Source organism: Theropithecus gelada, chromosome 19, assembly GCF_003255815.1.
Source record: "Theropithecus gelada isolate Dixy chromosome 19, Tgel_1.0, whole genome shotgun sequence".
Taxonomy (NCBI): Eukaryota; Metazoa; Chordata; class Mammalia; order Primates; family Cercopithecidae; genus Theropithecus; species Theropithecus gelada.
The window spans coordinates 49,419,154-49,435,568 of NC_037687.1; the positions used below are offsets into that span (position 1 = coordinate 49,419,154).

The window sequence follows — 16,415 nt, forward strand, 5'->3', positions numbered from 1 at the left end:
CACGTCATGTCTGAGCAGGAGATGCCAGAGCCATGGACACCCTGCCTGCCTTATCAGAACAAGGGTGTCAGGTGCTATGAGCCGCTGAGATCTCTCCTGGACACTTTCAGAGGTGGCCCTTAAGTCTAGGAAGGGAACCCAGCAGCAAATTCGTTTCTCTAAACATAAAGGTCACAGTCATCTCTAACTAGACCAATGACATGGATCTAGGAGGAAGTCTCTATCCCTTTTGGGGTAAAGGTCCAGAGAATTTCAGGCAGTATTTTCCCACTTCTTGGAGTCAGTCCCGGGTTAGACTCAGACTCATTGAGCTACTGCTTTTTAGACATCGCATTGCAGGCCAGGCTGGGATGGGGCACTTCTGGGCAGCAGGATGTCACAGCTGATTCAGCTTACCTGGAAGCCCAGTGATCAAGTGTGACAGAGGCAGTACCTGAAACTTAGAGGGGTTGTGATGGGACCCGCAGCAGGCAGGCCTACCTAGAAACTCAGGATCCTGGGCTACGGGTGAGAGCAAACCCTGCGGGAGGGCCGGGCGATGAAAGCCTGCAGAGGTGAGGCCCGCAGGTGCCGGGTGGGACTCAGGCTGTGTTTAGAAATGCACCTGGAAATGATTACGTGCATCTGGCAGGCAAAGGGGCCGTAGAGAAAACACGGGCATTCATTAGCAGGAGTTAAAGAGGGGGAATGTGGACTTTCCTCTCAAGCCTGGGGATGTGGAGAGCTGCCTTTCTGGGTGGGGATGCACAGAGGATGTGCATGTCTATTTCCAACCGATACAGGTTTGAAAGGCACATGGGAGACTGAGCGTGGTGGCTCACACCTGTAATCCCAGCACTTTGGGAGGCCGAGGCAGACAGATCACGAGGTCAGGAGATCCAGACCATCCTGGCTAACATGGCGAAACCCCGTCTCTACTAAAAATACAAAAAATTAGCTGGGTGTGGTGGCGGGCGCCTGTAGTCCCAGCTGCTCGGGAGGCTGAGGCAGGAGAATGGTGTGAACCCAGGGGGCGGAGCTTGTAGTGAGCCGAGATCGCACCACTGCACTCCAGTCTGGGAGACAGAGCAAGACTCCATCTCCAAAAAACAAAAAAAGAAGGAATACAGGAGCAGTAGTACTCAAACTGTATTGTGCATGTATTGTGCATTAGAACCACCAGGGGAGTGTGCTAAGACACCAGTTCTGGCCCTAAGGCATAGCGGTTCTGATTCCCTGGGTCTGGGGTGAGGACAGAAGTTGAAGTTGGCCTTCTAAGTGTCCCTGATGATTCTGATGCGGACAGTGTAAAGACAACCCCTTGAAAAACCAACGTGGAATTGCCTTGGGGTCTTGACAAAGTGCTGATACCTGGTCCCTCCTCCCCACATTCTGAGTTAATTGGCCAAAGATGCAAACTTGGTTTTAGGATCTTTCGGGACTTTCCCAGGTGGCCCTCTGTGGACCCTGAGTGGGGAACCATTGTAGGCAGCCTTCCTTGGAAGTGCCTTTGAAGTGGGAACCATGAATGGTTCAGCAGGGAGGACAGTCTAGACCTCAGGAGGTATTTGAGAATCTGGACTAGGGACTGGACACCCATGCTACTCTGAACTCCACTGGACACAGAATCCCAGTCTTGGGACTTTTTCTTCCTCAACCTGTAATAAGACATGTTGAAGCATGTGTTCTATGGGGTCTTATCCCAATCCTAAGCTCACTTAGGAGCTAAACTAAGTGTCCCGAATAGAGCCAGTAATACTTGTAAACATACGTGTCACCCACTGACTCAGAAACCTTCAGTTTGATTCACACACATTTTTTGATGGAATGAACCAATGGATGAATGAATAAACACCTGCAACCTCCCTTCTTGGCCCTGGAAACTGAGTAAAAACCAAAGAGCCAGGTCCCCTGCTCTCATGTCTTTTGGAGGAGACATATCATAGAGTAGGCTAGCAGAGTTCACACACATGCACTCACTCTCACACTCACACACAGCATGCGGGTGTGCAGGAGGACAGCACCCCTTCACTCCACCCACTGTCTTTAGAGTTCAAAATAGGCCTTGGCCCTCACAGCTCCAGAGAATAAAAGCCAGAGCTGAGAAACAAGAAAGGCTAATTCCTAGCACTGGAGTCTCCACGGGCCCAGGCCTGGTGAATTAGGGGCTGCTTCATGAGCTTTCAAGCGTTTTCTGAGTGCACGTGCTATGCAAGGTTCTAGAAAGCTCTCCACCCACGCTTCCTCTGCCTTCTGCACTGGGATGAAAGGGCTGCCCTGCTCTTTCTGTCCATTTCTCTATACAGTTCCACCTCCTGCCGGGTCGCTAAAGGGCTTGGTTTGGGTTCTTCCGATCATTCCAATTCCTCAGCTAAGTGCTCTGCACGTTGTTCCAGGGCATAAACCCTTCCCCTTTGGATTTATGTTCACAACGAAACAAGCTCAATTTTAATTTCCTCGTAATCGCTAAATGATTGGAAGAACCACTCCTGCCCTCTGTCTCAAAGCCCTCTCTCCCCTGTCTGGGCTTCCTACCCAACAAGGGGCACAGGGAAATGCTTTGAAGATGAAAGTGAGCCCCGGCCAGGGTGTGTTTCTAGCCAGGTACATCCAGGGGCTGAGCTGGGAACCTCCTTAGAACCCCAGCAGCCCCAGGGCCCTGTGCTCCACTGGAAACATCCCAGCTGTTTCCCCGGCATTCTTTCCCCAAAGGGCCCGTTTCAGAGTGCTCAGAAGGCAAACTTCTCACAATGTTGGCCTAGATGGGGTGGGGCGGCAACCTGGCGGAGAGGCCTAACAGCACACTTCACAGCCTCCAGGGCACGGTCTATGTCCGCTCTTTCATTTGGCTGGCACAGGCAGATGCTGAGTCTACCTCAGCTGAGAACGGCTTCCCAGCCAAGGTCTCTGCATCTGGATGCACTCTTCTGCCCAAGCTCTCTGGGCTAACTCTAGCAAATCCCAGGCCTCCAGGCATGGCCAGATCCATGCCAAAGGAGCCAGGCGTTGGACCTGCCTAGCCCTGCCCAACCAAGGCTGGACTCTGCCTGAGACTCAGGCCTGCATTGCCTGGGCGGCCCCAAGGTAGAGGCAGCCCCAGACCCTGCCAGCAGCTCTGTCTAGTTGATTGATTGGCCACTTAGGCCATAAATGAGTCCCATCTACTGAGGGGATGACTCAGGTTGTCTCCCAAGGTTTCCAGGGGGTCCTGAGTCCTCTGGTGACCTCCATGATGTTTGTGGTTCGTTGCTTTGTGTTTATCTGTTATAGGTGCCACACACTCGCATGCAGGCAGAACCAGGCAGATTAGACGAGTATGCAAAACAGCCATTCTCTCCTGAAGCACATTGTCACTCAACTCTAACCAACTGTGGGCACTACAACCTTTGATTTTCCAAGAAAAGTCTTGGCCAGGCATGGTGGCTCAGGCTTGTAACACAGGGAGACCTCATCTCCACAAAAAATTTAAAAGTTAAGCAGGTGTGGTGGCACACAACTGTGGTCTAAGCTACTTGGGAGGCTGAGGCAGGAGGATCGCTTGAGTCCAGGAGTTGAAGGCTGCAGGGAACTATGATCGCACCACTGCACAACTGCCTGGGTGATAGAGTGAGACCCTGTCTCTAAAATAAAGAAAAGAATAAAAGAAAAGTATCATATCTATGAGATATCTGGGTGCAGTATCTTAATTTTTAAATATGGGTACCTATCTCAAAACTTTTCAAACACTGAAGGGTCACAGTGTTCTGTTTTACAGATGGGATCTGGAGCAGGCAGTTATTGTGAAATGTGCAGAAGAGAGCCCTTTGCCCACTCAAGGAAGCAGCCACAAACACTGGTAGCCTTCTGCGGGGAAACCTCTCACTATATTTTAAAGAAGTAAGATGTGGGCCCAAACAATGCATTTCTGGAAAGAAGAGTTTTGCTAGAAAAGGCATAATGAAATTAAAAAGCCGCAGTTCATCATTCCAACGGATTAATGAAATTATTGGAACTGCCATACAGTAAGCCAACTTCCCACTGACGTATGGCATAAGACATATATTCAGCTTTAAAATATCATTGATAACCTCTCCCAAGTCACTGTATCATCCATTTTTAGAAATATACGACCAGGTGGTTTAATTAGTTCACGGTACCTATTTTTACACGGTCATGTCTTTTATAATTCTGAGCCTCTACTTTGCTCTTGATATGTAAAAGGAACCCTCACTGTTCCAGTGAGTTATTCTAGAGCTATTTAGAGCAAGTTCCCACCAGCACCTCTCCAAAAATAACAGGTGGATTCATATTATTCTCTTTGGAAACCATTTTAAGGTTTAAGACGTGATTCATGCTTCTAATTTTTTTTTTTTTTGGTTTTATTTTTTTGCTAAATCTCCAAAAGTGCTTCACTTTTAAGTTGAGCAACTGGGTATTTTCCTGTATTTGCATCCTCAATTTGATATTTATTTAGTCCTTCTCCATGTCTTTACTTAGTTAACACCAGGAGAGATAAATATGGTGGTGTCTTTGCAGCAAAGCTTCAGTACATTAATATAAATTGTACACTAATTCCCCCAAAGCATATATATGTTGTAAACCTGAAGACTTTTCACACAGCTGCTTATTGCTAAACAGTGCCTTGTCCAGAAGGGGACAATCTGTGTCTCTAATTGCTGTCACTGAAGCCCAGATTCATTATGTGACTTTCCCATTAAAATGTGAGCATTAATTTGTATAATGAAATATCACCCACTGCAGTGTTCATTAGCCATGCCCTACTGTATACAGCACATTGTTAGCTACCTAGAAACTGTAGTTAATTTCACTAATGGATATTTCCCTACTTAGTGTTTGGTAGGAAATTTATACTGTAACATTACCTCTTCAACTTTTAAGGAAATTTAAATTCAATCAATTATTTTCAACAAAAGTTTAGGATGTCATTAAGGCAGGAAAAGCAAGGATTGCGAACCGAGGAGGAATAAACCGGGCTTTTAGCTCATCTTGGAAATAGAAAAATGATGGAATTTTAATTCAAAACAAAAAGAAAAAAAGACTTATCTTCTTTTGGAGATTTCTTTTTTTTTTAAATTTTTTCATCATTACTCAGGTGGCTGCTCCCCCACTAATGGCAACAACATGTGCTCTCCTTTTGGAAAAGGAAATGAGAAGAATACCCATTTTAACCGATTCCTTTTTGAAAATATGTGCAAGGTGCTTTTATATTTACTCAGTGTGTGAAAACAGCCTGGTTACCTTACATAGAAGCATCAAAGGTAAGAGACGTAGACACCAGCCATAAGGCACCTGGACGGGGCCGGCTGAAAGTTCCATTTCCACCCATGTTTATGTATCAGCCGCTGCTTGGGAAGCACTTTGAAGATGAAAGGTGGTTTCCACCGTAGCATGAGAAGTTTATCAACTCTGTCATGCTGGAAGTGATTCCACTCCCACCCACACCCACCCCGTTTCCATCCCAGGAGGTCAGAGCGCCTCCACATGCCACAGTGACCAAGCCTCACCACTCCCCTAACCTTGCTGTGCTAGTGGGGAAACCCAAGCACGTGGGGCCAAGGAAGCCTGGCCTGGGGCCAGTCGGAGGGGGGGATCAAGGAGGAGCCGGGGTGCACAGTACTTCCCTTTTAAATTCCCTGGAGGCTGCGCCAACACCACTTGTGAGTACAAGTCACTTCTTTCCTTCCTGTTGGGTATGGTGTGGACACACACTGTCAAAGAAATGTTGCATTAATTCCCTAAAACAAGCCAGAAATTCACTCAGAAAAGTAAAAAGTAGCAATACAGTGCAGCGGTGAGGAGAATGAGGTTCTGAATTAGGCAGATCTGATTATAGCTTTTAATCCAATGCTGGGCAACTCCGGGGGGGATAACTTCACGTCTCTGTCTCTGAGGCTCAGCGCCCTCCCCTGCAGCGGGGCAGGGGATGGAGCCTTGGTAGCTGAGGTGCTGTAGGGATGAAGGAGCGAGTTAATGCGCAGTGTCTAGCACAGTGCCTGCATGTGGGCGTGGACAGAACGTGGGAACTACCATCACTGTTACTGTGCCGTTACTCCATCCCCGCGGGCTGAGTTCTGTGTTCAGCCAGTTGCTGTCATGCTTTGTAGTCACAAGGCAAGATAATGCCCAGGTCTCCCTCCCTACACCCGACTGGGCGTGCAGTCCTTTGGGGGCTGCAAAGGAGAACTCCCTCCCTTCCACAACCCTCTTTGGTCCTATAGGAAAGGGACAAGAATACAGGTGACGGCCCAGCCAGCATCCAGGGGCTGTGCCGTGAAGACAGCAGCCAGGAGTTGGGGGGTGCCGGGCGTGCCCTTCAGCCCAGTGCTGAGCCCCTCGTGACCGCAGCCTGAGACCCCTGGGAAACCACCACTGACTTCCCTGTGCGGATCCATTCCGACAAAGAGGTTCCCGACTCAGGGCTGGAACATGCGGCACATCAAAACCAGATTAATAAACCACTCGCAGAACTCGAGAGGGGGAAGAAACTAATGAGATTTATTTTTAATTAGTCCCTGAACTTTCATGCCTCCAAGTTTTCACGAGTGAAGTTGCTTATTACATTTCTCTACAATGGTCATTCCTTGAGACAACAATCCCATCCTGAAAAACCCACACATGGGAGAGCCGCCCTAGGGAACCCAGCCAGGAGTCCCACAGCCATGCAGGAGGAGCTCAACCATCAGGGGGCCAAGCCTCCCCCAGCCTTTCAGGGATCTGTCAGCATCTGCCTGCTTCCTGTGCACGCAAAACAGATACATCAGACCCTCCAGAGTACCCCCAGGCACCTGGCTTTCCAAGGTAGGGCGCAGGGAGGGGACGTGGAGGGAAAGAATGGCATGTGCGCATGGAGACCAATCCTGAAATGATTTGTCAGCCTCTCAGGAGACTCTGGGGACATGCGCCCTCCCCGTTGCATGTTACAACTAGATATTTGCTGATATATCTCTGTGATGGTTAATTTTTGTGTCAATTTGACTGGGCGGCAGGGTGCCCAGATATTTGGTTAAGGATTCTTCTGAGTGTGTCCGTGGGGGTGTTTCTGGATGAGATGAACGTTTGAGTGGGTGGGTTGAGTAAAGAAGGTGGCCCTCTCCAATGTGGGTGCACCTTGTCCAATCCGTTGAAGGCGTGAATAGAACAAAAGGCTGAGTGAGGGGGAGTGCGCTTGCTCTGCCTGGCTGTCTTTCAGCTAGGACATTGGTCTCCTGCATTCCGGCTCAGGCTCAGACTGGAATTTACACCATCAGCTCTTCTGGGTCTCCAGCTCACCAATTACAGATTTTGGATCTTAGGACTTCTCAGCTTCCATAATCACTTGAGCCAATTTCTTATAAATCTCTTGTGTGTTTCTGTGTGTCTCTGTGTGTGTAGCATATCTCCTTCTTTTCTTTCTTTTTTTTTCTTTTCTTTCTTTTCTTTTCTTTCCTTTTATAGAGATGAGGTCTCACTACATGGCCCAGGCTGGTCCTGAACTCCTGGGCTCAAACAATCCTCCCACCCCGGCCTCCCAAAGTACTGGGATTACAGGTATGAGCCACTGTGCCTGGCCATACATACATTTCCTATCGGTGCTGTTTCTCTGGAGAACCCTGACTGATGCAATCTCCTTTCTGAGCCTGCAATAACTGGCTCTGAATTCGAATCACAGACACTGCTGTAGAAGAAAAATTGCCCATATCCAGTGATTGGACCCTAGTCTGCCCAGGGTAATGTTTCCATGAGGAGAGAAGTTCAGCCCTCTCTGGGTCAAGCAGCCATCAACGTCCACCCTGCCTGGAGCCAGAGTGAGGCAGCCTCCAGGATCTGATGGCCTTGGGGATTCCCGAGGTCCTGCAGGAGCCTCTCCTTGGTCCCCTGTGGACCTGGCTGAAGCTTAGGGTGCACCAGAAACATCCTAGTGACTCATAGGCTCTCCCGGGCTCCCAGATGTTCAGAGCAACCTGACTGGTGCATCTAGTCAGCACCTCTCCAATAAACAGGTGTAAGGAGAAGAGAAACAGTAATTGAGTTAATGCAGTGGGGAGAAAAAGGAGAGAGATTTTATCCACTGATGTTACATGATCGAGACTTCTAATAAAGATGCAGTCGGACAGAAAAAATACAGAGAAGGTGCCACCTCATATCCCAATTAAAAATATATTTATTACACGTTGAGTTTTAAAATGTGCTCCTACAGGTCCATTGTTTAAAAACTTCAAAAAGATGGCATTTTGGAGCACCTGTATTTTTGTTTCATAATGAGACTGCTGTCCTCTGGCCGTGTCATTTAGAAATACAAAAACTGTATGGTATTTGGAGCAAGGAGAGACACCGGGGCCAAAAGAGAAGGCAGTCAGGGCCTCTCACCAACTTGAGTCCCACATGAAATCACTTATTAACAAATACGTTGATTTTGATTTTTAATTACTTGTGTAATCTACACTTTTACATTGTCATAATAGATGTTTATTTGGGTGATTTATAACATGTAACACTTTCTGTTCTATTCAAATGCACAAGTGTAAGCATTTTCCAGCTTCTTTGTTCTTAGATAAAAAGGAAATTGATCTTTATCTGGTTACCATTCTGCCTGTTACACAAGGCAAATGCTGCTTCCGAGGGGTGGTGGAGGTGGTGTGATGTTTCCATGGCTTCTTTCATTTTCTCTCTGATTCTAGGAAGTTTCCAGAATGCCTCTGTCCATGGCCCTATCTTGTCTCTCTCAATGTCTCTAAAGACTATGCCGAGGTTTGTGAAGCAGTTCAGAAACTTTAGTCTTTCTCAAGCTTGAAAACTGCGAAGAGCAGTAACCATTTGCTCTCTCCCAGGTTCCCCAGAACTTCCGTCAGCCTTGGCCCTAAGTTGCCTGGAAATATTCTGTGGAGTGTCTACTCTTACGTCCAGGGAAGCTGTCGGGGCTTGGGGCGACACGGTTAGCGAAGCCCCTTGTTGAGAGGCACCGCCATTCCTCACTGACTCTTACACTCTGCAAGGCCGACCTCACCCATGGAGAGCCACCACCTGGCTGGGAAACGTGGTCCAGTGTTCTGTATCGACATGAAATACACAAGACAAGCCTGGCCTGGTTTCCACACTCCTGCAGACAGCTTAAGGGTGGGTGCCCTATGGACCACCGCCCGTATCCTGGCAGTCTGCTGGTCCCCGCCCCACCCAACCACCACCACAACCCTGGCTCCAATCTGGGGGGGAAAATGGACATTAGCATCATCTGAGAAAACCACGTCTGGGCTGACTGCCTTCGAGTCTGGTCACTTTCACCAGTTGACGCGGGAATGCCTGGGTCAGCAAATATTTTCTGAGTGCCTACATGGGTCAGGCTCTGTTCTAGGCTGGGGATGCAGCTGGATAAACAGACACAGCCTTTGCTCTCAAGGAGTTCACATTCTAGTGCATGGAGAGAAACAACAACGAAATACAAAGACATGGTGTGTCAGATGCTGTGAGCACTATGGAGAGGTGACACAGGGAAGGAAAGGGGTCTAGAAAGTCCTGGTGGGGTGGGGGTGCACCGCCACGTGGGTGGGCCTCATAGAGAAGAGGGCATCAGAGCCAGACCCTGAAGGGGAAGCAGCAAGCCATGCAAGTATCTGGCAGAGAAGTTCAAAGGGCAAAGACCCTGAGATCAGAATGCAAGGCCCCCTCCCTAAACTCCCAGGAAGAGGATCTTCCACTTTGTCTATGCCCAAGAAACCAGCGCTTGCAGCCTGACTGCCAGGCCGTGGTTTCTGATGGGTTCCTGTGTTCCCTGGGGAAGGGACCACTTTCCCTACAGCCCTTGACTCCTCCGTGCCACCTTGAACAATGCAGGGAAGACAGGAGGAGTCACTCACTTATTTGAGCATTTCTTCTGTCATTCAATCTTTCAAATAAATTCATCTGCCCCAACTGGGTGTAAGGTGCCCTTGCAGACCCTGGGGTTATAAAAATGAGAGCAATTCAAAAGATGGACAATATTGCCACCTGTGCAAATCTTAGACACTGCTTGGTGGGAGACAAATAAGTGATGAACCCCAACGGGGTTATTTCCGAAACTGTTAAGTTTATAAAGAAGATAATGCAGGGGATGTGAGGGCTGTTTTAGGTGGGGTAGTCAGGGTCAGCCTCTCTGATTAGATCCCAGTGAAGCTAAGTCTCCAGGGATCACCTGGAGGAAGATTCCAGGTGGAGGGCGGGGCAGAAACACAGGTCCTGCGGCTGGAACAGGCATTCTGCATTGGAGGAACGGGAGGAAGGCAGACGCTGTTTCAGAAAGGTGCCAGGGATGAAGAAGGGGGCAGGATGGGGCCAGGGGCAAGGCATGGGCAGGTGGCATGAGGCCATTTGGGAGAGTAGTGGGACCTGGAGGACCGTTTTAAAAGACACCTCTTTGGCCTGAGATGACTCCAAGGGAGGCATGCAGGATGAGCAAGGCTAGTGACTCAGCCCATGGCCGCCTGTGCCCATCTGTCCTCAGGCTTCCCTCAGTGTCAGGGGGTTTGTGGGGACCAGGTGAGGCTCCAGGTGAGGGGTTTCTTGTCTCCCCCAATGCGATGCCCACACGGCCCACATGCACTCAATATTCCTGTGCAACCCACAGCCTTATTGATTCCTTGGGAAATAAACCACAATTATTTTTGAAAATAGATGGCATATTTGTCTAGCCTCTGAAGCAGCTCATACTCCAATAGATAAAGTGTCAGGAGGAAAATCAAAGAAAATGGAAGTGTCCATATCTCCGATAGATTTTTTTTTATATTGGCAATGTGCAAGCAACAAGCAGAAAAGCTAAAAAGGACGATGACTGAGGGACACAGAGAACTCCCTGTTGCCAGCCAGTCCTCGGCCGGTATGATGCCGAGACATGAGAAACCGCCAAAGGGGTGCAGCAGCCACTTGCCCCCCTTTGCCTAAGAGCATCTCAATCTCTCCTTTGAGGAGACACAGGGAAGAGTCACTTTTCCTCCACGCCACATGGAGTGATGGAGATTGACTCCAGCTGCCCTGTCCCAGGTCTGGGCAAGCAACGCAGGCCGGCCTAAGCCTATTCTACCTGGCTGCTTGGGGAAGTGGCTTCACTCCCTTCTACACTTAGGAAGGTTTGAGCTGAGACCCCATCACTGACACCTGGGAGACTGGTTCATACAGGGGCATGGGGAGGGACCCCTTCAATACAGCAGAAGGAAACCATTAGCAAAATGCCCTAGAGGCTCAGACGTGACCCAGTTATCCCAGGCTGGGACCACCCGAGTCTACATTTACGAGTCGCTGCGTCATTTGCGAGGTGAATGTTAGTTAAGGGACGAACCAGGAAATGAGGGCTGCTTATGATCCACACAGTGGCGGCTAGACAGGCCCAGGGAGAACCTTCCAGACTTAGTGACCCACACAGTTGTGGACCTGGGCCAGAAAGCAGGCAGGACGGGGGCCTCCTCCACCTCTGGGCTGTGCCCCTGGATGCACTCAGACTTCTCACCTGTGTGTATCCTCAGGTGCACCTTAAGGTGATGGGATGTCCGGAAAGTTTTCCCACAGTACGGGCAGTCCTTCATGGCCGAGCCCAGGCTCCTGTCGCGAAGCAGCGCCGGTTGCTGGACGCCGGCGGATCTCCCAGCCTCCTCGCCAATGTCTGCAGCGAAGGAGAAACGTTCTCACATCACTTCAGCACATGTCAGGAGTTGTTCGCACCAAAACTGCTAACACCACACAAAGTTAAACATGTCAATACTACACCTGTCTATTTCATTCTTTAAATCTGACAGAATGCTGACAATTCATGTATTTTCTTGTTATTCTCTTAAATTATTTCATCTTTCCTATCATCATTTTAAGCAGCATATGGTACCTTTATATTGAACTGAATTAAACAAGAAAAGAAACAGCTGTGTCAGCAGCTGGTTTGATTTCTTCTTTTGCTTAGTTCCTATTAAATATTTTTTTTCAAAAGTTTAAAAATGTTGGTGTTTGTTGAATCTGATTAATTTATAATATGGACTCACTGTAGAGTTCACTATAAGACTGAAATCATATTTGCATTATAGCAAGCAACAAATTAAAAAAAAATGTGTGTCAGCTGAGTCCCTAAGACATGCAGACATATGGCTATTTTGGGACAGGAAAGAAAATTATCCAAAACTGATCATTTCTTCCTTGTAGAGTCTTGTATCCATCACTGGCTGGTGTAATCTCATGAAAGGGAGAAGAAAAAGTATGGAAATGTGATTCCACAATTAGCCCATGATAAACATATAGTGACATATTCAAAGTCATATGCAGAGACTCAGCTGCAAAACTCCCATAAACTTACAGCACTGCAGACACATCTTTTTGCAGTGACTTGAGAACTTCCTCTGTCAAGTATCGATACAAATTTTCCTTCCTGCTGTTATTTGTTACGTAACCCAAACCATTAGAAAACGGAATAAAATTTACATATGGCTGCCTTCTGCAAAGAAATTGTGGGACATAATAGTAAATAAAACTGGAAAAATGTCTAGTGGTTGAAGGATATGTTATTGCAACCCCCGAGGCCTGACATCACACTACCAAAGAGATGACAATTGGGAACTCAAGGAGGAGAAGCAAGAGAACCTTCTCTGGGCTCACTTTTCTTCCACAGTCGTGGACCTCCCCACAGAGCAGGAGTCTGAAGGCCTGGCCCAGAATCTAAGCTCCTGAGGATAGTGGGGTCCTCACCGTAGCTTCCAGCCCACCCTCTAGGCCTCACGGTAAATCCCACGAGGAGAACAAGGGAACATTCTGGGGTAATGAGATCTGCGAGTTCTGCAGAGATTAATAAATAAGATCTGTGCCTTCCAAGCAATGGAAAATGCAAACTCTTTTTACGTCTCAACGTCTGTTCCTGGTGTTCTCTGCTAACAGCCAAAAAAGGGACAGACTTGTAGACCATGAGAAAGATGAAGGCCAACACGTTCAATTCTTTTTATGTTTTTTTTTGAGACAGCATCTCATTTTGTCACCCAGGCTGGAGTGCAGTGGCACAGTCATAGCTCACTGCAACCTCAAACTCCTGGGCACAAGTGATCCTCCTGCTTCAGCTTCCCAAGTAGCTGGGATTACAGGTGCAGGCCACCATGCCTCGTTAAGTTTCTATTTTTTGTACAGACAGGGTCTTGCTTTGTTGCCCAGGCTGGTCTTGAACTCCTGGCCTCAAGCAATCTTTCCATCTCAGCCTCCCAAAGAGCTAGGATTATAGGCATGAGCCACTACACCAGGTCTCACACATTTAATTCTTATTTGAGTATTGACTCTAAGCAACTGTGGAAACTCTTGGCTTGGAGCATTCTCTCTGCAGTTGGATTGTGTACGACCGTATCATCACCTGGGCAAAGTTATTTATATTTGAAATCTCACTTCAATCTTATTCTCCCCAACTCTTCTAACCATCATTGGAGAGCTATTCAAAGGGTATAATTACCTATCTTTTTTTCTTATAATTTTGCACAAGTAGGAAGTTAGGCTCATCCACATCTAGAACTCAAAGTCACTCCACCAAGCCCTAGATTGTGGTTGTCCAAATAAATGTGGAAAGGCCCCCAAAGACGGCTGATTGATCAGGGCAAACAGGCACAAGAGAGTGTTGCAAAGTCACCATCAGACAAATGCTCTACATACAGTCACAGTGGCTCTATGTCCTGCAGGTTGAGTCTACCAGGAGCTGCTGCCAGAGGGAGTGATGACCAGATGTCATTTCCAGCCAACCACACCCTAGCTTTAGACAGCGGGAAGGCCATCTCCTTCTACCCCTCTCCCACTCCCACACACCCCAACCCTGAGCATGCTGCATTTGCCCTCCCGGCCTCCCTCAGCTTCCCTTTTGCTGGGATCATGAAGGTCAGTTTCAAACAATGATGAGCCTGATTAAAATTCTGCCCAAGTGCTCCTGGCAACATAGTCGAGATAGCCAATTTAAGTTAGGAGGCCAATCACTGTTGATTGGAATTATAAGCAGGACTTAGGTGTCCTGGATGTTGGCTTCAGGATGCAGGTAGGCAGGGGCAGGTTTCAGAAGTGTAATTCTTGGGCTGGGCACGGTGGCTCATGTCTGTAATTCCAACACTTTGGGAGGCTGAGACAGGTGGATCATTTGAGATCAGGAGTTCAAGACTAGCGTGGCCAACAGGGTGAAACCCCGTCCCTACTAAATACACAAAAGCTAGCCAGGTGGTCGTGGTGCGTGTCTGTAATCCCAGCTACTCGGGAGGCTGAAGCAGGAGAACTGCTTGAGCCTGGGAGGAGGAGGTTGTGGTGAGCTGAGATTGCACCACTATACTCCAGCCTGGGCAACAAACAAACAAAAAAAGTGTAATTTCTGCAGGGTCCCTTGTGGCATGATCTGGACCTTCTCCTAAAGCTTCTTCCAGAGGAGCCCGCCAGAGAGCAGTAGCAAGGAACCGCTATGGAATAAAGCTGCAGGAGAATGTCCTCGTGTTCTCACTTACAAGGGGGAACTAAGCACTGGGTACCCATGGACACAAAGGTGGGGACAATAGACACTGGAGGCCAGGTGTGGTGGTGCACACCTGTAATCCCAGCACTTTGGGACGCTGAGGTGGGCAGATCACTTGAGGTCAGGAGTTCCAGACCAGCCTGGGCAACATGGCAAAACCATGGCAAAACTAAAAATACAAAAATTAGCTGGGTGTGGTGGTGCATGCCTGTAGTCCCAGCTATTGGGGAGGCTGAGGCACAAGAATCACTTGAACCTGGGAGGTGAAGGCTGCAGTGAGCCGGGATCATGCCACTGCACTCCAGCCTGGGTGACACAGCAAGATCCTATCTCAAAAAATATATATGGACACTGGGGATGCCAAAGGCAGGGGAGGTAGGGAGGGGGGCAAGGTTGAAAAATTGCCTATTGACCACTGTGCTTACTACTTGCACAGCGAGATCATTAGAAGCTCAAACCTCAGCATCACGCAATATACTCGTGCCACACACCTGCACATGTACCCCCTGAATCTTCCAAAAAAAAAAAAAATCACAAAAAAAAAAGACACTGCAGGGGAAATGAGGGAGGGCATATTTCTCCTGGAGCTTTTGGGAAGGACTTGCCCAGGCCACAGTACAGATAAAAATAGCAATACGGCCGCTCTGCACTGTGAACACTTTGCAGAACATGAGGATGAGCCCTGCCTCATTATACATCACTCTAAGTGACGGCCTGTATCTGTTTTCCTTTTATCTTTCTATCTTGGATATGTGTGGCCCAATAAAAAGAATAAATTTGTAAGATAAACAGTTTTCTTTGCAGATTTAAGAGTCTAATTTTTACTTCACAAAGAAAAGGGTTTTTTTTTTTTTTTTTTTTTTTTTTTTTTTGGAGGGCCAGAAGGCCTATGGCGTTTACGCTTAGACTAATCCTTCTGGAAAATCATGCTGAGAGGAGATGAAGGGCAATTGTGGGTGGTCCCAGGAAGTGTCCAGAGAGGCTGAAAGCCAAGCGCAGTGAAGGCTGGGGGGCGAGTGCTGGTGGGACACCCGCAGGGCACTGTGTGTGAGCTGCAGCCTGTGCCAGGATGGGTGCTAGTGAGGATGTGTGTGCTGAACTCGGCCCAGCCCCAGCAAGAACCCAAGAGTGTCGTTCAGAGGGGAAGGTGCGGCTGCTCTCAAATTCCTTCTCTACCCCAAGTATAAAAGCACTGGCATCTGCCCCTCTGCAAACTGCAGGACGGAGTCCCATCGCTTTGCCTGGCACCCCATACCGTCAGGTGGAGAAAGCAGTCACTGGTTTATGTTGCAGACAGACCAGCCCTTCCCCAGCCACTCCAGGAAGCAGGCAGTAGAAAGACAGAGGTATTGCCTGGGCATGGTGGCTCACATCTGTAATCCCAGCAATTTTGGAGGCCAAGGCCGGTGGATTATCTGAGGTCAGGAGTTTGAGACCAGCCTGGCCAACATGGTAAAACGCCATTTCTACTAAAAATACAAAAATTAGCCAGGCGTGGTGGTGCGCGCCTGTAATCCCAGGTACTCAGGAGGCTGAGGCAGAAGAATCGCTTGAACCTGGGAGGCAGAGGATGAAGTGAGCCGAGATCATACTGCTGCACTCCAGCCTGGGGGACAAGAGCAAAACTCCATCTCAAAAACAAAAACAAAAACAAAAAACAAAAAAGAGAGAGAGGTATTACAAATATTGCATCTGTGATCCTTTGTTAAACCTTTCATGCATTGGTTTGAGATTTATTTTTTTTTTAATTTTCTTTTCCTTCCCTCCTATCCGACACTTTCTCTAATGTGCTGGGTAGACTGAAGGCAGACATGTGGACAGAGGTCAGCCTCAACTCTGCCATCTGTTCCTCCCTGCTCATCTGTGAAAGGACAGACCCCTGCCAGCTCCTAGAGACTGAGATGTCCCTAGAGGGGACCTTTGGCTGCAGGCGGGGAGGCCCTCTCTTTCCTAACGCACCCTCAGCCTGGGTGTGCTCTGGGCTCCCACG

The 16,415-nt window shown here is 48.3% G+C and overlaps 1 protein-coding gene across 2 annotated transcripts in view; it reads right to left on the minus strand.

Moving 5' to 3' along the window:
- Window positions 1-16,415, minus strand: part of ZNF536 (zinc finger protein 536) — a 338,195-nt gene that overhangs the window by 165,530 nt on the left and 156,250 nt on the right. For both annotated transcript variants that reach the window (XM_025367308.1, XM_025367309.1), the window contains exon 3: window positions 11,432-11,584. In XM_025367308.1, the coding sequence (XP_025223093.1) occupies window positions 11,432-11,584 (153 nt within the window). The remainder of the gene's footprint in view (window positions 1-11,431; window positions 11,585-16,415) is intronic.